The sequence below is a fragment of the Phodopus roborovskii genome, unplaced genomic scaffold (genome assembly GCF_943737965.1).
Source record: "Phodopus roborovskii unplaced genomic scaffold, PHOROB, whole genome shotgun sequence".
In the NCBI taxonomy this organism is placed as follows: domain Eukaryota; kingdom Metazoa; phylum Chordata; class Mammalia; order Rodentia; family Cricetidae; genus Phodopus; species Phodopus roborovskii.
The window spans coordinates 17229648-17252106 of NW_026126541.1; the positions used below are offsets into that span (position 1 = coordinate 17229648).

A 22459-nucleotide genomic window follows, 5' to 3' on the forward strand; every position below is an offset into this window, starting at 1 on the left:
TAAAAATGAAACTATAATTAATGAAATACAAAGCATGACTAAGAACACAAACAGCAAGAACAGAAAAACTGACTGCAATTAACACATACCTTCAATTAGACCAATCACATGCCTTAGGCAGGTAAGGTGAATGAAATGTAACACATCTTTACATGATTAAACAAACATAACACATCTTTATATCATTAGCAAAGGTAACATAAACAAATGTAACAGACCTTTACACAGATTAAAAAAAAATATTCCTCAGCATAAACAAATGTAACAGGTCTTTGCATAGTTCAATATTCCACAACATAGACTCACTGATTCTTTTTATTTGTTTCTTTGTTTCTATTTTATTAATTTCTGCTTTGATTTTTATTATACCTTGTGATCTACTGGGTTTGAGTTTGATTCTTCTTTTTCCAAATTCTTGAGTTGCCTCATTAAGTCATTTCTTTGTGCTCTTTCTGGTTTGTTTTTTTTTTTTTTTATGGTAGGTACTGTAGACCTAAAAATTTCTCTCCTAGGAGTGCTTTTACAGTGTCCCGGAGATTTTCATTTTTATTTATTCCAAGATTATTTTGGTTTTTTATTATTATTTATTTAACTCATCATTCAATAATGAGCTATTTATCTCCATAAGTTTATGTGAGTACTAGGATTTTTTGCTGTAAGTTTTGTTTCATTACATAATGATCAGATATGATACATGGAATTATTTTGTTTTGTGTATTTACTAAAACTGGTTTTGTGTGCAGCATTGGTCTGTTTTAGAATAGTTCCCATGTGCTTCTGAGTATAATGAGTATTTTTATTCTTTGTTCTTTGGTGTTTGGGTGGAATATTCTATACATATCTATTAGGTCCATTTGATGTAAGTTGTCATTCAAATCTAAGATTTATCTTTTTTCTAGATGACCTATCTATTGGAGAAAATGGGGTGTTGAATTCACCTACTATGTAGGATTTGTCTTAGTCTGTGTCTTTAATTCCATTAGTATATTTGTATGGCATTGAGTTGCCAGAGTTCCATGCATATGTGTTTAGTATTATGGTAATTTCTTGAATACTTGATTTCTTCATCAGAATGAAATACTCTTCAGTATCTCTTATGATTAATTTTAGTTTGAAGACTATTTTGGCAGATATTAGAATGGCAATGACTGCTTGTTTCCTGATCTGAGTTGTTTAAAATATTTCTTCCATCCTTTCTCTTTAATGTGGCACCTATCTATAAAGATAAGATGGGTTTCTAATAAACAACAGAATGACAAAATTGTCCCATTCAGCTAGCTTTTGTTGTTGTTGTTTAAAGTTATTATTGAAGGTATGTATGTGTTAATTGCAGTCAGTTTTTCTGTTCTTGCTGCTGTTTGTGTTCTTAGTCATGCTTTGTATTTCATTAATTATAGTTTCATTTTTATTTCATTAATTATAGTTTCATTTGTTTTCTCCTTGTGTAAAACTTTCTCCTAAGCTACCATTTGGTGAGACACCATCAAATTTTGCCAATTATATCTTTAAAAGAGGTTCAGATTCTAGATATGCTGAACAATTTTTAGTACGATGATCAAAATTTAAATAATGTTAATTCTTTATCCACCCAATGCAATCAGTTTTCACATGGTCCATTGCTTCCATTCCAGTGATCACCTTCGATGACCTATCATCACTTCACTCAAAATCATTCATTGTCTCTTAACCCGATAAAAAATAATATTCTAAACTATTGCCCTTAAAACAGCATATAGAGCCCCATGATAGCTGATTTCCTGGATTCTTCTGTTGCCACCCTTACCCACCTCTACTCTGGTCTCCTTCCTGTTCCTAGAAACCTTCCAATGATACTTACTCCTACCCCTACATCTTTGCATTTACTTTTCCCTTTGCCAAAGAACTTTCCTCCCCAAATCTATAGGTCCTTGGGTGTCTTCCTTGCATACATCCTCTACCTACTTTGAGAATGAATTCTTCATCAACTCACAAGTACACTAGATGGACCAGTCAGCAACCCCAGTACTATGCTGTTTCCACTGCTTCGGTGGTCACAGATATAAACACCTTTGCTGGCATTTTCATGTGGGTTCAGAGAATCAATTTCAGGGCGTCGGTTTTGCAGGGTAAGCTCTTTACCAACTGAACCGTACACCCAACCCTTTGTAATGCCTCTGTCCTCCTTTATGTTTTTAGTCATTGTGCTTATCTCAATATGGAACAACTTACTATTTTAAATCTTTCTAGAATGTACAATTTATAGGAACAAAAAAAATTGTTCTATTCAGTGTTTGGGTCCCCAGTACCTTAAGTACTTGGTACATGGTAGACCTTTGCAATGATTGAGTGGGAGGTCGGGAGGACTGAAGGAAGACTGATAAACCTAGAGGCCAGTCAGGCTTGTGTGTGGTACACTCAGACCACGCGTCTCTGTCCTTGGTCTGTACAGCCCCCACCTTGTCTTGTGACTGTTTGTCTTTGGTAGCTTATGCTGTCTCACTTCCTCCACAAATGTTAAATAACTTTATCAGAGTTCCAGTTGCTATGTCATAGTTTATCTTAATCCCATCAAGTTTTTCTTATTTTTTTATTACATATTTCTAGATTCATCTTTCAGCCTCCCTAGACAGATTTAGGACTAACTGAAGCAAGGCAAACAATATTTATTAAGCTATACTATTGTTTAGATTCATTTGTTTTCTTACTGCTACAACCAAAAACCTGTCAATAGCAACTTAAGACCTGGAGAGAAGGTTCAGTGTGTAAAGTGCTGGCCACTCAGCCTGATGGCGTGAGTTTGAGTGTCAGAACCCATGTGGAAATGGAAGAAGAGGACCAACTCCCACCAGTTCTTCTCTAACCTTTACACTATGACACAAGCGCTCTCATGGACACATATCATGCTCACAAGCACATCGTACACACACATAAGATTCAGTTTTCACACGTTTAACATAACTTAAGGAAAGAAGGTTTATTTTGGTTTAGTTCAATAATACAGCTCCATTTAAGAGGACTGTGAGCCAGGAAGCAAAGGATGATGGGTGATCCTGCTCTCAGGACCCCAGCCCATGGGTTGGTGTCACTCACATTTAACCCAGTCCTGACATTCCCTCACAAATGTCTTCAGAGGTTTGTCTCTTGGTGAGTGTAGATCCTGCCATGTCGACAATCAAAGTTAGCTTCCACACTGTTCCATTGTGTTTCAGATGCTGAACATCCAAAACTCTTTGAGTTCTTAGCTACAAAACAAGAGGATATTGTAGCTGGACTGGGTTTGTTTCTTTAAAGTAAATCATAAAGAATATTAATTGTACAGTTTGTTGAATAATTAAAACCTAATAACAAATAAACTTGTGAAACTTTTCTTTAATTCATATTCATTCAGTATAGTTCTGTCTTGGTGAAGTGATCCATGTATATGCTTTGGGAAAATGCTACACCTTCTGGTCATTAAATTTCTTCATATTTTTCAAAGGTCAAAGCACTAACTGACTTACCTAGGGCTACATAGTGTAAGAGCTCATACTGAAATATGTGTGAGATCCATAGGTGTGCATCGCAGTGTTACTTGATTCAGCTCTGCTTATAACAAAATTTAAAGTAACTAAATGGTTTCAGTGATACAGAATTTGCTAAATGAAGCTATGGTATAGCCATGTAATAAAATGCCAATGTAATTTTAGAAGATAGGAAGGTGACATCACAAATACATGGAGGTAGAAAGAAAACTTCTCTCCATAGATTCTTTTTTTTTTTCCTTTTGATTTCTGAGCCATATGAACCTATTAGTATTTGCAAATTAAAATTAAATAAGCTGAAAGTAGTCCTAGGCAGTCCTGATTAAAATGCAGGTTTTTGAAAGCACCAGACTATGCTTTGCTCTTCTAGACCAGACTCCTCTTTAGTCTAGCCTTCATCATGCTGGCATCACACCCTTTCTTCTTGCTTCCTCTGAAGGGTATAATCCCTGCCCATTACCTTCACTGTTTCTACATTTCATCTTATGCTATTGCTCTAGTACACAGTGTTGTGTGCCAGACAGATTCACAAACCAGGCAGGAACGCTGAGTCTGGGAGAGGGAAGGGCCAAGGAATGTTCATCATTCTTAATTTAAGATGGAGGTCTTCAGATGAGGTTCATCCTCTAGTGTCAGTCCATCGTACTCTTGTTTTGCATTCCAGCTTCTTCTCTGGAAAAGGTCTGAAGAACAGACACTCATTTGGGGAGGTTCTAAGAATACTTGAAACTCCACAGCTAAAGGTGCTTATCAAACACAGTGGATTCCATATGAATAGAAGAGAGGGGTGCGAAAATTACTTGAGGCATCTGATGTCAAAATCCTACAGTAGCATTGTTACGGGGTCTTTGGTTGCACTACCATTCATTGTAAGGAAGCACAAAGTGCCAATATCTTTAGGCTCTGGAACCTCATCCTCAACACAGGAGACATCACGAGGAAGCTGAAGTGCAGAGACACATCTAATGCCAACAGCTGCCTCTGTGCTTCAATAGGCTCCCTTTGCCAAGGGCTTTCCTGTGACTAGGAGAGACTGTGGTACATATAGCATCTGCTCTGTAATGGTGGTGGGCTATATTTAGAAGTAGAACTTCAATATTTTCCCCCAGAAGTATTGGAAGGAAGTTTAGTGATTACTTTATGACAAATGAAGTCATATAGTCCCTTCTGATTCTAAGGTGGACATACTGTTATGAGTAGGTTTTCCACCAGCCTGGTCTCACCACCACGCCAGCCCCAAATAACACACACAGACTCTGTATTTGATATTATACTGTTGGCCAGTTACTTGCTTCTTATCGGCTATCTCTGTCTTAAGTATTAACCCATTTCTATTAATCTAAGTATTTCCATGTGGTATCATCTTACCGGAGAGTGGGGCTGGCGTTCTGCTCTCTCCAGTCTCTACATGCTGACTCCTCCCTACTACCTCCAGAATCCTCCTTGTCTCCTAGTCCCACCTATCTTACTTTCCTATTGGCCAACAGCGCTTTATTCATTAACCAATAAGAGAAGCATATTTGCAGAATGACATCTCCCGTCAGACATACCCCAGCTTAGAGAGAGAGAGAGAGAGAGAGAGAGAGAGAGAGAGAGAGAGAGAGAGAGAGAGAGAGAGAGAGAGAGAGAGAGAGAGAGAAGAAAGAAAGAAAGAAAGAAAGAAAGAAAGAAAGAAAGAAAGAAAGAAAGATCTCAGGCATCAGCTTAGTACCCACCCATACTATCACTAAAGCTAGAGAATAAATTTACAATGAGAAAAATTGCCAAGAACCCTTGCAGGATCAACCCCTTCCTACTCACAAGCCATGGCAATTCTCCTGCCTACTGCACTGCAGTTTGGGTGCCTCACCAGAGTATAGCCTGTCTTCATTCAGACAATTACACCTGCCCCGTAAACTAGGAACTCAGTAGCTTGTAACACAATTTGGTTTCCGTAATGACACAGACACATTTTAACTGAATGAAAACTGATTTTCCTGCTGACAGCCTCATAAAGTCAATGAAGTTTAGTCCCATGCTGTCTCCCAAAGAAGAAGATACTGGCATCTATTGTCTCTTCACCTTTCTACCTTTATACAATGGCCTGTTTTCCTGAATGACTTCTATTGGTTTGGCCAGGATATTTTTGCTTATTTTCTTTATTTTTAAAAGTTCTTGTGTGTACATTTTTCCTGAGGAGAAAGGGTGATTTAGTGACATGAGATTTCCTGTTATAGAAGCCTTAATAAAATAAAAAAGACGGAAGCAGAATTGGATATAAACTCTTATATATCCACCATTCATAATTGACAAGCATTACTGCTATTTTTGTTTTGCTTATGATATTTTATGTGAAACAAAACATTTAAATATATGAGAAAAGTGTACTTGTTTCCCAGTTTAGCATCATTATTTTCTCAGACATATAACTGAATACTTTCAGATTGCATGCTTCTAGCACACATTTAATATTTCCTACCATGTACATAAGAATCTATAAGCCATATACAGTATTGCTTGCATGCTTGAAAAATTGTACAAATCACATAGCTTTAATTTATATAAAACTACACAAATATTGAAAGATTACACATGCACTCATTTTCATTTGGCTTTGGTTTTTATTTTGTTTTGTGTTGTTTTTAAGTTGACATACAAAGTAATGGGTTTCATCACGGCATTCTCATGCTTGGTTCCTGTTGGCCGCCCAACCCCTCCTGCCTTCTGTCTGGGTGCCCTCCTATTGCTTCCCTTCCGTCTTGCAACCCCCGACTTTCCCGCCCCTCTAAAAAGATCTCCTCTTTCTCCTCTCACGATTGTCTTTCTACTTATGGGACATTTACACACACACACACATACACACACACACACACACACACACACACACACACGCGAAAGTACAAATGCATACATACAAATTAAATCTAGGAACCCTGTATGAGAGGGAACATGCATAATTTTTCTTTATGAATCTGGCTTAGTTTGATTATTGGTAAATATCATAATTTCATTTTTCCTTACAACTGAGTAAAATTCTACTGTGTATATATGTGCCATGTTTTCTTGATCCATTCATCTAGACTAACCCTATTTCTTGGCCATTGTAAATAGTACAATTGTAAATATGAATATATAAGCATCTCTATGGCAAAACTTAGGGTCTTTCCACTATATGCATTGGAGTGGTAAAACTGGATCTTGTGGTTGCTCTAATATTAATTTTTGGAAGAAACTCTGAAATGATTTCTATAGCGACTACACCTAATTATACATCTCAACAACAAATAAAGATTCCTCTGTCTCCACATACTCCTTTGCATTTTTTGTCCTTTGCTTTCTTGATATTAGCCATTCCTACTGGGGTGAGATAGAATATCCAGGTAGTTTTAATTTGCATTTTTAATGGCTAAAAGTATTTTAAACCCTTTTTAAAAATATGTATTGGTCATTTGTGTTTCTTGATTCAAGAACTGCCACTCAGTTCATCAGTCCATTCATTGATTGGAAGTGGTTTTCCAGGGGAAGGATACGTTTAATTCTTGTAGTTTTTGTTTATTTATTCAGTGTGTGTTGTATGCAAATGCCTCTGGGGACTAGAAATTGCTGTAGCATCCTCCTCTATCCCTCTCCACCTTATCTTTTGAGACAGGATTTCTCCCTGATCCTAGATCTCACTGGACTAGTTGGCCAGCACACTTCAGGGACCTTCTTGTCTCTGCCTCCACAGCACTGGAATTTTACAGGCATGCAGCACTGCAGGCAGCTTTGTCGTGGGATGCTGGGGGAATTTTACAGGCATGCAGCACTGCAGGCAGCTTTGTCGTGGGATGCTGGGGGAATTTTACAGGCATGCAGCACTGCAGGCAGCTTTGTCGTGGGATGCTGGGGGAATTTTACAAGCATGCAGCACTGCAGAAAGCTTTGTCGTGGGATGCTGGGGTCCAAATTCAGGCCCTCAGCCTTGTATGGCAGGCGATTTACCGAGTGACCCTATCTCAGCCCCACACAGTCCTTTGCATTCAACATATTAACTCCCTGTTTGAGGGACAGCAAGGAAAGCTTTTCTCCCATTCTATAGGCTGTCCCTTCTTCACTCTGTGCGTGTGTGTGCGTGTGTGTGTGTGTGTGTGTGTGTGTGTGTGGTGTGTGTGTGCGTGTGTGTGTGTGGTGTGTGTGTGTGTGGTGTGTGTGTGTGTGGTGTGTGTGTGGTGTGTGTGTGTGTGTGTGTGTTTGTGTGAGTGAGTGAGTGTGTGTGTGTGTGGTGTGTGTGTGTGAGTGAGTGAGTGAGTGTGTGTGTGTGGTGTGTGTGTGTGTGGTGTGTGTGTGTGGTATGTGTGTGGTGTGTGCGTGTGTGTGTGGTGTGTGTGTGTGTGTGGTGTGTGTGTGTGGTGTATGTGTGTGTATGTGTGTGTGTGGTGTGTGTGTGTGTGGTGTGTGTGTGTGGTGTGTGTGTGTGGTGTGTGTGTGTGGTGTGTGTGTGGTGTGTGTGTGTGGTGTGTGTGTGTGTGGTGTGTGTGTGTGTGTGGTGTGTGTGTGTGGTGTGTGTGTGTGGTGTGTGTGTGGTGTGTGTGTGTGGTGTGTGTGTGTGTGTGTGATATTTTCCAATACAGAATCCAATACAGACTACTTTTATGTAGTCTGACTACCTCGTCCTTAGAGTTGCTTCCTTTTCTGAAATTTCTTGCATCTGCCTATATCTTAAAGTGTTTTCCTTATGTTTTCATAGCCATTTCAGTGCCTTATACTAAAGTTCTTGATCCATTTTAAATTGATTTTTTTGCTCAAAGTTAGAGATAGTTTCTAATTTCATTCTTTAGCAACCGAATGTCGTAATGTATGAGTTTACTTCTGGTCTACTGTACACTATCTCATTCATGCCTAATTTTGCACCAGCACCATGTTGTCTGTCATTGTGGTTCTATAGTATAATTTGAGGTCAGATTTTTGATGTCTAGCATTATTCTTTTTGCTTAGAATTATTTTACCTAGACAAGATCTTGTGTGTTTCTGTATGAATTTCACTTAATTTTTAGTGTGAAGAACGTCACTGAAATTTTAATGAGGATTGCATTGCATCTATAGACTTGTTTTTGGTGTTATATTTTTCAAAATATTAGTTATTCCAATACCTGCACATGAAAGTTCTATATATTTTCTTATGTCCAAGTTCCCAGGGTAGATGCTATCACCTCCAGCCAGAAATCAGCTAGTTACACCTATAACCGCGCCACAGTTGCACCAGTGAGCAACCCTTGGTAGGTGGGTTGGCACTGCAGCACACAGAGACCAGCACCAGGTAATGATCATATTTCATTGCATACATATATGAAATTCTGGAGAATAAAGAGGCTTTTTAAAAATACTGCATATTGATAGTAAGTTCTGGAATCTTAGGCTCTGCCATTCCATCTACTGAGCCCCGCACTGTTAGGATCACCAGGAAGGTAATGGTTTTAACTACTAGCCTTTTCTAGAATTGGTTTCCTTGACTGCTAGAAGTTATTGAGCATTGCTGGATTTTCTAAAGGGTGTTATCAGGAAGTATTGCTGTGCATACATCTCTGGTAAATTCCCTAAAGAGCAGGAGAATGGCAACTAGAGCAAATGGAGGAGGGGGAAGGACAGACAGAAAGGAGAAGATTTTCAAGTTTCTGGGAGCTTGTTGTCATTTATTTTGTCATTCTATATAAATATTTACTTTTTGAGCCTAATTTTATATTTTGTACATTTGATCTCATTGCAAGGATGACCCCACAATCAATTTTTAGACATAAAACACCTGGATTCTTTACTGTCCTCAAGCTCAGTGCCATTGCGTGCTATAACTCTGCAAATCACTTGAGGGGCCTCTTCAGAGCCCACTCCCATGGCTGGAATATGTAGGGCTTTCCCACCCATTCCTTTTCCAGCTTCCTGCATGCTCTCCCATGCATGGCTGGGATCAAGGTCCAGCTGTTTGAGCCTCTGCCAAGATGTAGTGTCTCCCCACTACACTTTAGGCCCAGCGTCCAAAATCTGCAAGGAGTTAACTGAGAGGGACAGATTAGCAATGGGGTGCTCAGCCCTGAGACACTTCAGCCTCAGATCTGTATCTTCAGCTTGCTATGTATTAACTCACGCCGTCACTCATTATTTTATTGAGTATATTTTTGAATGTTCATTGTATGTTGTGATAGCCATAACCCCAGACTTTGTGTACGCCAATTTGCTATATTTTCTTTTCATAATACTAACTCAAATTCCTTGACTGTAATATTTTAGTCTATTGGATAATTTATGCATGGGATTATTCAAACAAGTTTAAGAAAGCCCGAACAGCATGAATATTGTCTAGAATCTTTCTCTGTAGCAGTATTCATTTCATTCTAGCTTTCCTGCCCCAAGTAATTTTAAACACAAGATAGGAAGTTTGACACACTGCAGAGAAGATGAAGAATGAGGCCGCCTCAGAATGAAACCCTATGGCAAGCATGAAGAGCCCTGCCTCAGCAGGAGCCAGGAGAGAGACCCCGGGGAGGAGGGCAAGCACACTTTCACAGCCTTATGAAGTTTCCAATCAGCTTTCTCCACTGTTTGGCTTGAGGTGTCAGACTAGGTTTTACAGGTCAACAGGGTTGCTCTAATGATTTTTTAAGCTTCTCCCCATTTGGAGGGGAAGGCTCCAATTTTATGGAATTACCTGCCCCATCAGCAGACCGGGTGTTAAAATTCTGAGTAGACTACCCCTCCTCCTTGAAAACAGCAGGCAGCAAAAAAGCGGTCCGGAAATTCCTGAGCATTGGGAAGCCAGCCCTAATGCAATTACATGAAATAAAAGAAGGGGTCAGATAATATGGGCCAAAGGTTTTTCCTCTTAAAGTAAAGGGACAGGTAAACAAAACCAGCTGCCCCTGGAGCCAACAAACTCTCTTCATTAAACTTTTTAAGAAGCTAATGGGCATAAATGGCTAATTGTAGCACAGCTCTAAAACTGAATCTTGAGGATGGGGAAAGAGGTAGAAAGACATGGGATCTGCAGCTGCATGGCAGGGTATCCATACATGGTCAGGATGCAGGAAAATCAAAGATGTTTGGACCAATAGCTCTGTGAGATGACTTGGGTGCCTTAGATGGGGCAAGTTTAAATTGATATGCTAGTTCAGTAGGATCTAAAGAAATTTTACTTAGTACTTTACAGGAATTTTCATGTACACTAACTATGAACAACTCTGGAAGGATATTTGTCAAAATGTAAACAGTGATCCAAAGTGTTGTCTCATAAGTAACTCCTCATTTTATACTTCTATTTTGTTTGTGCTTATTTTAATTTTCATTTATTTCTCTTATAATAAGAAGACAATGCTTTTAAAAATAAGATGAAGTGTATCATATAATAAATAAAATCTTAAATTTTATTTAAGTGTATAAGAAAGTTAGTGAATAAGTTGATAAGAAGATCCATTTTCTTCTACTGCTCAGTCATTCTTGCCATGTTTGGGGTGACCTGCCAGTCTAGAGACAAGAATGACAATAGCTGGCATCCAGCAACACCGACTATTGTGATCATGTCCACATGTTTCAACTCTTACACAGCCTTCCCAGATGCCCCCATCAATTGAGTTCATTGCTCTATGTGACCTTAGAGAAGTTGGGGTTTATAAGGGTTTGGAGATCTAAGATTTACTTGAAAATGTTACTGTAGAGGACTCTAAAATCACCCTGCTAGGGTTTATATAGAAATTTCTAGAGTTTCTCTAGTTGAACAATTGCTTCTCTCTCCCACCACCAGTTTCTTTCCTTTTGATTCATCTCTCTTCAGAATCCTCTGTGGCCATCACTAAACAAATTAACTCTTGTGGAGACTGGTGGGTAGCCCAGAACCATCATTATCCTCTAAGGACAAAAGACAGAAAGGAAGAGAGTTACCCCATCACTGAAAAATTAGCATAATCTAGCCTGGCATCCTTTTAGCCAGTCTTTGTTAGAAATTAGTATCATTGGAGTTGGGGCTGTAGCTTAGTAAGTAATAAATACATAACCCTCATCATCACGATTAGCAGCCTGTTGGTGAGCACAGACTACTCCACTTCCTTCACAACCATCTCTGTGTGCTATTCTGGTCTATAACTGTGACACTATGGAGAGGTACTATTGGTACCCAAGCGCTATCTGATAAGCAGGGCTTTCAATAGGCTGAGGTAGGAGGCCTCTTTGTGAGTTGAGGACAGCTTGTGTTGCACAGTGGATTATTCTAGACTAGATTTGATTAAAATGAGATTTTGTCTAAAACTAGAAAATAAAATATAATAAAAGAGGCTTCAGGGTTATCCAGTTCATGCTGTGACCCCTTTCTCTCTTGTCAGAATGATCCTAAATTTTAGTGACCAAAGTTCCTTTTTCAATAGTTTAAGACAAGAGTGAATTTAAGTTACAAATGAAAATTACTGAAATGCTCAGTATAATATGAAGCGTCCTTTGACATCCAAATATAAATTAGATTCAGACTGAGTTTGTTAGAAAGATACTGTTTTGCTTAGGGCAGTAAAGGGTTTGGTTCCTTGTTGGGTCAAAGGTACAGGCAATTCCCAGGGCCATATTCGAGAAGTGCTTTAAAGGGTTTCTGACAGCTCTGTGACCTTCCCTTATTTGCTTAGCAACCGCATCTATCGCCATAGTTTTACCCATTGTTTTTAAGCTAAAGAAAAGACCAAGTCAGTGTTGCCCATCTCAATTCTCTGCTAAATACCTGCTATGTATTTCCTCCTTAACATTCTGTGTATGCTTGATATATCAAACTGAATCCTTCATCTGTCTTGACAAGCTTTGGCTGAACTCTAATGCCTAAATGTCCTCAGCATATTCTCCAAGACACCCTCTCCCTCTTGCACTCATGGCCAGCCTTGGTTTGTCACTCCATAAGGAACATTATGAGTGCTTTCATCACAGCCTGTCACTTGTATTTCTTCTTTCTTCCCTTATTTGGAGCCACACCAGTTCTTGCCCACACTGCTGAGGTAACTTTGCCTATTGGTTTCTCTGCCTGTAGTAGCTCTTCCCACCCCAGACCAAATTTAGTCTTCAGGAATAGCCAGGAACAACTGAGAATAATTGGATCCAGCTTGTTAGGTTAAAAACGGGGTCAATAATGGGCTCTAAAAGGCTTAAGTTAAAGTCTCTATTGGAGCTCTTTCTCCTGTTCTGAATGAAGGCGGAATTGTAATACTTCTGGGTCCAGACAGACAGTGTCAGTCACAGCAAACAGAAATATGGAGCATGTTTCTCTCTCCTCCCAGCTGCAAAGCATCCAGGGATTGTCTTTACTGGTACTTATTTTTCTCCTTCATATCTCATGGCGAGTGAGTGTGTTCTCTTCTGGAAAGAGGCTCCCCCTGCAATCCCAACCCACAGTCAAGTTCCTGCTACCTTGAGAATTTAAGTCACCTGACAGTGTATTTGGTTATTGGATACCTTCGATGTGCTAGGCTCGGGGGCCAGTATTTCTCCTTATTTGTTCACCATAGCAACCCTACAAAAATACTACAGACTTAAAGTTTAATTTTGTATTACATTTTTATTTCTTTCATGTGAGTGTGTGTGTGAAAGAGAGATAGAAAGACAGACACACGGGGGAGTGGGAGAGAGCACACACACATGTGAAGTCAGGGGTAGGTCTCTTAACCAAACTCAGATCAAGCTTTTGTGGTACTGAGCCATCTTGCTGGCTCCGGGCTTGAATTTTTAACCCATCTAATAGAAAGAGAAACACAGATATATGTATATGAAAATGTTATAATTAAATCTATTATTTTTTGTGCCAACTTGGAAAAATGGGGTGGGGATCCAATATCACGTGGGTAGTAAGTGGCGAAGCATATCAAACCAGGGTTTTTAACCCTAAGTTCTATGTAACTTGATAAAGAAATACAAGAAAAGAGGGAAAGAACGAAGGGACCCTAGTCTAAATGTTTGTGGAGAATCCTATACTGAAAAGTTACATCTGGTATCTTTATCTTAATAACTATTAAACTTTATGTGTTGCCAGCAAAAGTTATAAACACTGATTGTTATCATAGTTACTGGGAAATGAATGTAGAGAAGAGGAGAAACTATAGTATACTTGCTTGAATATTAAGAGAATAATTATAGTGTACTGTTTGTCATGGGACTTGTCACCATGTAAGTATTCATTTCTTCATCTGTGTATTAGAATAAGAATGCACAGCTTGCTTTGTTTTTATTTTAATGATCCCATCCCAGTGTGCCCATTTTTCATGTAATTTATGATCAAGTTCAACTTGTTAAAAAAAATTAGAGATGGTAGTAATGGAATACTAGCAAGAAGAAGTTTTGAAATGTTAAGACGGTGGCCAGGACTGAAACTGTTATCTATATTTAATGTTTGTTGAACTTGAGTTTAGCATTTGAACCAGAGATGAGGTAAAATATCATATTATTGTTTTATTCCATTATATAAGTAACCACATAAAAAATATAAGCACATATCCTCTGACAGCATTTCTACCTTTTAGGATTCTATACTCTTACATACATAATTTTACCAACTGGTCTCCTGTGTCTGAACTGAACTTAGAAAGGTTAGAAAACAAGAAAAGCTTTTGTATGTCTACTGTGCCTGCTATGCACCAGACATCTTAGGTTCATTATCTCCTTGATTTGAAATCAAACCCAAGGAGCAGATATGCCACTCCTCTTACATTAATAAGAAAATTACCAAACATGGTGGCACAGATCTGAAATTCTAGAACTTAGTAGACTGGAACAGGAGAAATGCCATAGTTCAAGGCTAGCCTGAGTGATATAGTGAGTTCCGTGCCAGCCTAGACTATGAAAAGTGAATCCTTGTCTCAAGAACAAACATTCAGAAACAAAAACTAGATAGGTGATAAATAGGCAGGTAGATAGACAGGCAGGTAGATAGGTAGATAGGTAGGTAGAGAGACAAACAGACAGATAGATGAGAGATAAAAATTTAAATATGCTAAAACCGAGGTCTATAGAGACCAGAAAAGCATTTGAGATTATATAAGCAGTGAATGCCAAGTCAGGAATCTGAGCTCAAATGTCTCTATCACCAATATCACATGTTTAAAAAAAAAGTATCAGTCATTTCAATATTGGGTTCTTTGGAAATATCTTATGGTAGTGAGAGGGACCAAGAGGGGGTTGAGTAAAGACCTGTCTCCTTCCCTTACTTCAACTAGAGGAACTGTTTACAATAAAAGATTTTATTTTAAGTCTGACCATCCCATAAAGCATGTGTTATGATGGGGATTTAACATTAAGAAGGACTTTCATTTAGGTCTGTATGTACTAATGGGCAGTTCTTTTATTTATTTCAAAGGAAAGAAAACCTATCATTAGTTATCAACCAATGAGACTTCAGTAGGTTAGGTTAGGCTAGGCATATGGGAATCATAACCATTTAAAAATGGATTTAGTTCAGATTTTGCCAAGATAGGACTAAGGCAGGGTTCTAGGTAATGAAGGCCACCAAACCTAGAGTCCATGTCTGCCTAGTGTTCAGAATAAGTAGTTCAGAAAAAGGACCATGTATGGTGGGATGGGCCTGTCTTTGTCAGATGTTCACAGCAGTGTCAATGCAGCTCGATGATTCCCTTAAGCTACTAATGAAAACCATATTGAAAGTAAAACAAATGATCACAGGCCCTGTTGTATCAGGAGAACGCTCTGGGGCTAATGTGTGGATTTATTTACATATGTTTATTCATTTATTCACTCATTCATTCATTTATCCCGATGATGGTTGGGGGGGGGGGGTTCGACCATAATGAATTTTACCAAGGAAGCAAGCTAGAAACTGGAAACACTTGAAACTCGTTTGCTGTATGCATCAGAATTTTACTCTTGTTTATTTTCTTATTTAAAAGTGGAAACCTAGCAAATGTTTGGGTGTTCCCTTGGAACTCTCCCATGCCTGTATTACTTGAAGGTAAAGATAGAGACAGCCATGAGATTGAAGGCTAAGTCCCTTTCCCAAGAGAAAAAAGTGAGTTTTTCCCCAGTTGCCCAGTTTGGATTATAAAATATCTGTCAGTTCCCAGAGAGCAAGAAATGGGTTTTCACCTGAGCAAGGCTGAAAAAGTCACAGTAACTGACAAATGGAATTGGAAAAAAGAGAAAATAAAGTACATTATTTGCTTGAAAAGTATCAAGAGACCAAACCTATCCAAAGATGAAGGCTCAGGTATAATCCTAGGATGTTTCCTCTGGGAATAGATTTCTGCTAAGAGAAGAATACTTCTAGTCCCCTCTTCAAGATTTTATTTGACTCCTGTTTTACCTTTATTCCAGTTGTTACATTGATGGCCGGGTGGTCAAGGTGATGGACTTCCTGAAAACTCGTCTGTTAGATACACTCTCTGACCAGATTCGGAAAATTCAGAAAGTGAGTAAAATTGTCTGTGAGCTGATGTGTTTGGAAGAAAGACAAGGAAAAGGTCACAGGGTCTCAGCTGGAATTTAGTGCTGTGGGAACCAGGGTAGGAAAAGATTCCAGATGGACGTGGCCACATCCCCTTCTTCAAGTGATGATTGTGGGTCATTATTGTTTTTCACATTTAGAAGGGTTTATATTTGTCACATCAAGGTCTAGAGTTGTTCCAATGATTTCGACAGTTACACACTGTTGGTGGGAATGGAAGTAATATAATCAAGGAGAACAGTGCAGAAGGGTCTCAGAACACAGAAACAGAACTACACATGGCCCAGTCAACCAAAGTGTGGTCAGCCATCAGATCAAAGAGATGCTTGTACTCCCTGCAGCACTGTTGAGAATAACTGAGATACAAAAATCAACCATGCTGGCCAACAGTGAACAAATGGATAAGAAAAAATACTGTAAGGTTTCTTATGCAATAAAGAATATTAATTTCCAGAAAAACAAATGAATGGAACTGGAGGTCATTATGGTGAGTAGAATAAAACAGACTCAGAAAGACAAATGCTACATATCCTTTTCCCTTTGGAAAATAATTCACTCAAACTAGAAATAGCAGCAGCTAGAACAGAAGAGAGAGGGACAAATAAAGAAGTGAGCTAAGAGGTACTATAACACAGTAACATGATGAAAATGCACAATGCAGTAACTCTTTACAGTGACACAGCTTATCAATACCATTGGCCCTAAATATAAAGAAAAAATAGTGAGGTGGAGAGCTTCATTATAAAAACTGAAACCATGCACAATATCCTAGAAATATGTGCAGTTATTATAAACTGCACATTAATTAAAACGAAAAGCAAAATTCAAAGATTTAAAACTCCACATGGGAATCATATTAAAGGTTTGTTAAGCCAACAACAAAAGCACGAGCCTTTTTCTTCATCCTTCTAACTTTGTACTACATTTAAAATTAAATTATTTTTATTTAAAGGGATTCTTTAATGGCAGGTTTGCTTGTTTTCTTTCCCTGGGGATTGTCTTGGAGCTCGTTTAAGGACATAATCATTGCTCACATTCATTGAAGTTTTGGTTTTGAGAGCTAATGATTCTGATCACTATTTACAACATTCTTAGGTATCTTAGAGTCAGCCATGTAAGAGCTATCTTTTGTAAAAAGGAGGAGGAAACTAAATCCTGTCAAGCAATTACATGTAGGTATTTCTAGCAAGAGCCTTTAGTTAATAAACCAATCAAGATAACCAATGATGCTCATTAGTAAAGTGTCTAACCTCGTTCCTTACACTCTGGTTTAATGTGACTATAGTAGATCTCAGAGCTCTACCTTGAATAGTCAGCCGCCTAGTGATTCTGTGTATCACAGCTCATAGGGTCACATTTTGAAATACACTAGATTCATTCCTTCTAAATATTCTAAATAATGAAGATCTTATGTCCACAATTTCCACTGGGCCCTATCAAAATACATCTTCTACTGTCTGGTAAGGTTCTTTTCCAGAAATTTGCACCCTATGGATACTCATCTATTGTTTTGAGCAGATAAAACACTTCTCAACGAGTAGTACCTCTGTAAATGTGGGATAATAGAATAAGTCGACAACTGAATGAAAGGTTCATGTTTAAAACTATCTCTGGAAGAAAATTCTACTTGAAGCCACCATGGAAAAACACCATTGAGAACTAAAGTGGAAGTCTGAACCTTTTGTATATTCTCATACTAATGTCATACTCAAATAACATACAGCTTCCATGTTCTTGGGGGAGTGTTAGAGCCTGAGAACTCTCAAGATGTCTGGATCTCTACATCCCAATGTAATCACCATGGGACCAGGGACATTGGCCAGAGCCTTTTTCTAACACTGCCTTCTATTAGGTAAAAAGAACTAAATGATCTGAAATATTTCTGCCAGTCTGTTTGACAAGTTAGTGGAAAGTATTGCTAGTACCAGGCACAGTGCCAGATGCTGGAGATACAAAATAGAATAAGATGTGGCCTCAAGGAATTCAGTTTTAGGTTTTAATATTTGACTAGGTTGGAACATGTTGCCTGGTGCAACAGAGTATCAACCTATTGTTGATCATGTGGTGCATGCCTATAAACTAGCCCCTGGGAGGCTGAGGCAAGAGGATCATGACTTGGAAGCCAGCCTTGGTTAATGAGACCCAGCCTCAAAAACAAACAAAAACCAACCTACATAATGCTATAATTTTCTGGACTCACTGTGCTAATTTAAGTGTTGCCCTCTAGAAGGAATGTTCTTCTATTTCTTTACTTGTAAGTAAATTCTCTCCTGTGATATGCTTCAGAAAACCTTCTAAGTGTTTATATTACAACAATGTACAAGATAGTCTTTCTGTGTTTATATTACAACAATGTACAAGATAGTCAAGTCCCTTTGTTTTAGGTTCTTCTAGCTTTGAACCCAATAAAAAGATTGTTATTAGTAATAATATTGGGTCAAGAGGGATGATTCTAGCTGCATTCATGTTATTAGTTAAATATAACAGGTGAGTGTACATTAAAACAAAGATGAAGGTGTTATCTCTCCACTTCACCCTTTACCACTGCATGGCCCTTAACCATCACAGGACATTCAAACGCTAAAGGAGCAAAGCTTACTTCCTGGTTTATATATGGTTCCAGAAATATAGGTAAAAGAACTATGGAAAATTGAGATTTGAGGCTTTTAGAATGTGTCTGATGCCCTTGAAGTGACCTCCCACTTCAGGAAGGAATAGTGGAATCCCTCAGGAGGAATGACATGTGTGTAAAAGGGTCCTGGAAGGGAGGGCTAGACCTAGCAGCAGAATCAGGCATCACCTTTTGGCCATTGGACATACCCAGGAGTCCTTTCAACTCTTGGTCCCTATTCTGGTTTCTACGGCTGTATAAGCAATCACTCCAAAACTTCATGGCAAACACAGTATTTATTATATGATGAAACAGATAAGCTGGAATTTGCACAGGGCATAGCAGGTATAGTCTCTCTGCTCCATGGTAGTGGAAACTGTGAGCCAGAAGAGTTGGTGGCTGGGGTGCATCAAGATTGTCACATAAAATTTATCAGAAGGCACTTTTACTCAGCTTGTGGCAGCTTTCACCTTAATTCTGGAGGCCAGGATGTCCATGACTTTTTTTTCTTTACCTATAAAGTGAAGATGCTAAGAATTCTGTGTTCCCTATTTTTAAGGAAGTTAGGTCAGACAGCGGGTCTATTAATTCATATTGAGCACTAGTTGTTATTGCTCTTATTTTAATAATTTTTGTGAGTCAAATGCTCCATACTACCTTTATTCTCATTTGTTCTTTGCCTTTTTTCTCTTTCCTCTTTCTTTGAACCCTGGAGAATATAATAGGTGATATTTTTGGCACCTGAAAGGCAATGACTCAATTGCTAAAAGCAGCTGTGGTTTCCAAATTTGGACTGCCATTTAGAGAAGAATTCTGTTCTCAGCAGTCAGTGAATTATCAGGTTAGATGAAAATCTATATGATACTTTTGGAAACCAGTGAAATGTCTGGACAGCCCACACCTTTGGATGAGCACACACTGCTTTCCATTAGAACAAGAATAATCATCTGTATTGGGAGGCGAGTCAAAAGAAAGAATTGAGACTCTCACAATGCAGAGACAGGTCAAATGGGAAACTGAGAGACATTTAGGACACAATGCAGATGGTATGGTGCAGAGAGCTGGGCTGACTCCAAAACAGTGATGTAAGAACCAAGAAGAACCACTTTGGCTTAACTCATTTGGACTCTATGATTTGTGTCTTCATCTCCTGGAGGAATCAGAGGAGGAAATAACACTTTTTATATTATTTTCAGCAATTCAATAAGCACATGAAGGAGTTGGTGAAATCCCAGTCAGGAGGAAAAGTATTTCCACAAGTACTGTCCATATGATTGCAGTTTGAATATCAAATAAACTACACTTCCTCCATATTTGAAAAGTTAATTTCTTCCTCCTTCCTTGCTATCCTTCCCCATTCATTTATCAAGAGTTTGTGCCACTGTAGTATTTTTCAGACTTCTGAGAATATAATAGTGAGCAAAACTAGTATGTTGCTTGTCCTCATAGACCTTACAGTCTAGGGGGGAACATGCTGATAATAAAGTGTGATGATGGGTGTAATCGTGTAATAGTTTGATGTGGGTACCCATCACAGCATGTATCCATTTCACACTGTAAAGGAAGAGATGCCAATGGAAGTCTCCCAGAGGATTCCTCTAATTAATATAATTCTCTCTGGGGTGCTGTTTGGGAGCCACCAATAGATGGGGACAAAAAGACGGGTTTATGTGGTCCATAACAAGACCATTATCATTCTTACTTTTATGCGTCTCTCAACTTTTATAAAATAATTCAAATTTAGAATGCCAAACATTACACAAAACACAAGTATCTGAAACAGCCATCGCCTAGTGCACACACACACACACACACACACACACACACACACACACACACACTCCACATGCACACTCTAAATGTCCTTCCAGTATGTTACCACTACCTGGGAGAGGAAAGAAGAATGTGTGGAATTACATGCTAGACTGATGATTCCAGCAGATCCATTTGTTCACCAATGTAATTCCCTGGAGGCAGAAGTCAAGGCAAGAAGGAAGATGTAACGAGAAGAAATAAGGATGCCTTAGAGATTACACAGCATAACCAATATTACAGGGGAGAGCCCACTGAAGGAAAAAGAAACATAGGGGTTAAGTTTAACAAGACATCCCTCATCTCAGAGGAAATAAAGACTGAGAAATGCTCTGTTTTGACAGCCTGGTTTCACTTAGAAATTGGATATGAGAAGGTTTTGGTAGAGTAGGTGTGTAAGTGGTAATGGAGGCTACACTTAACACTCTTTAATCTCTGCCATGTTATTGAATAAAGGTCAACTCTTTTGAAGTCTCAATAAATACAATGATATTATGCTGCTTTTAGTAGATCTTAAATGTGAGACAATGGAAGTAAGACTGGAAATATATAATCCTGGCAAATTATTAAACATATCCGAAAGAAACTTTTGTTCTCAGTGAACCTTCCAGTGTGTTAGTCTGCCCTTTTATATGGGCTTTATAACACATCAAAAATTAGTTACCTTTGAGGGTGGCAAAATAACTTTAAACAACATTAAAGGGATAGTAATAATTTTATGCTTTAGTGAGAGAAACTAGAAAATGTAAGCATCAATAGGATAAGAATGGTGGTTATCACCACAAAAAAAAATACAATGTTTATTAAGTCATTCTTTAATTTATTCACTCATTCAACAATGCTGAATCCTTACTTTACTGTCCCAGTATGTGCCACTTGGCAGAAATTCACTAAACAGTGGGAGGATGGAAACACAAAGGAATTGGGGATGAGTGGCGAAGATAAAGTCAAAGTAGAGAGGAAGTGATGTCTGAGCTCATTCACACGTGCACATTTGCTGTTCACACTGAAAGTTTAGTTGGTTGCTAACTTCGTTGTGTGGTTCTGCAGATAAGGAAAGGAATGTGGAGACCCCTGTGAGTTATGTCTACACACAGGCTGGGCACAAGTGTTTCTGTGTGTGGAGAGGTGAGAGGGAGTTCCCTGTGGGGCCCCAAATAGCATTGCAATCTGCTTGTAAGTACCAAATATTCTGTTTTAGAAAACAGTATCCTAGTTTATTTTAGGAATGTGATGGGAAATATTAAACTTAGCAAGACGACAGCTACCCTGGTTGAACTCCACACTAAAATATTAGTGTCAAATAGAACATACTTTCTCAAGATGTCAGTGAAAAGGAACAGAAACACAAGCCAAGAAAGGTTATCAAAGGAAGGGTACCCTGCGGAGCACAAATACAAAGTGTACACATTAATGTCTTGGGATGATATCCATGGGTGACCCAGATTTTATGGAGCTTAAGTCTTATGCAATAGGGACCTCTTTAAGAGAAAATAAAAAAGCAAAGCCACTTTGCAAAGTTTGGAGACACTGGCCTATGAACATCGTAGGACATGGATAGCCACCTATAAAAGTGAGGATCTGGCCAGCACAAGCTCTGTGGTCTCCAAGTAAATGAGCCTGTGTGATGGCTCTGTCCATGCAAATAGAAAAGCATGGCCTAACAGAAATTAGCTTTTAACCTTTACACGAGGCACTAATAGTATTACAGGAGCTATCCCAAAATACACTAATCATAGGAGAGCCAAGGTTTCAATCCTTGCCATTTTATTAACTTTAATAGCTTTGGTTTTTAAACACAGGTATTTATAGACTATACCATCAACTTAATAACCACTAGAAGCAAATTGGGGTAAACTGCAGGAAAGTTAGTTGATAATGCTTATGAAAAACTGATCTCAAAAGCACTACATTATGAAATGTACATCATTATTTTACAAAATATGTTACCTTCCTTAACAAGAACAGAGAGCAAAAATTTTAAATCCCAAAAATGTCACTGAAACAGACTAACAGTTGATCTAGTACCCAAAAACCTGGGCAAATATGGTGCTCGGTAGCAGAAAGAGAATAAAAAGAAATTACATAGACAATAGAAGAAATAAGAAGAATATG

General features: G+C 38.5%; 1 protein-coding gene across 1 annotated transcript in view; it reads left to right on the forward strand.

The window, feature by feature from the left end:
* Hpse2 (heparanase 2 (inactive)) overlaps nt 1-22459 on the forward strand; it is a 566168-nt gene that overhangs the window by 401364 nt on the left and 142345 nt on the right. Inside the window, exon 7 of the mRNA XM_051199909.1 lies at nt 15792-15885. Coding sequence (XP_051055866.1) covers nt 15792-15885 — 94 coding nt within the window. The remainder of the gene's footprint in view (nt 1-15791; nt 15886-22459) is intronic.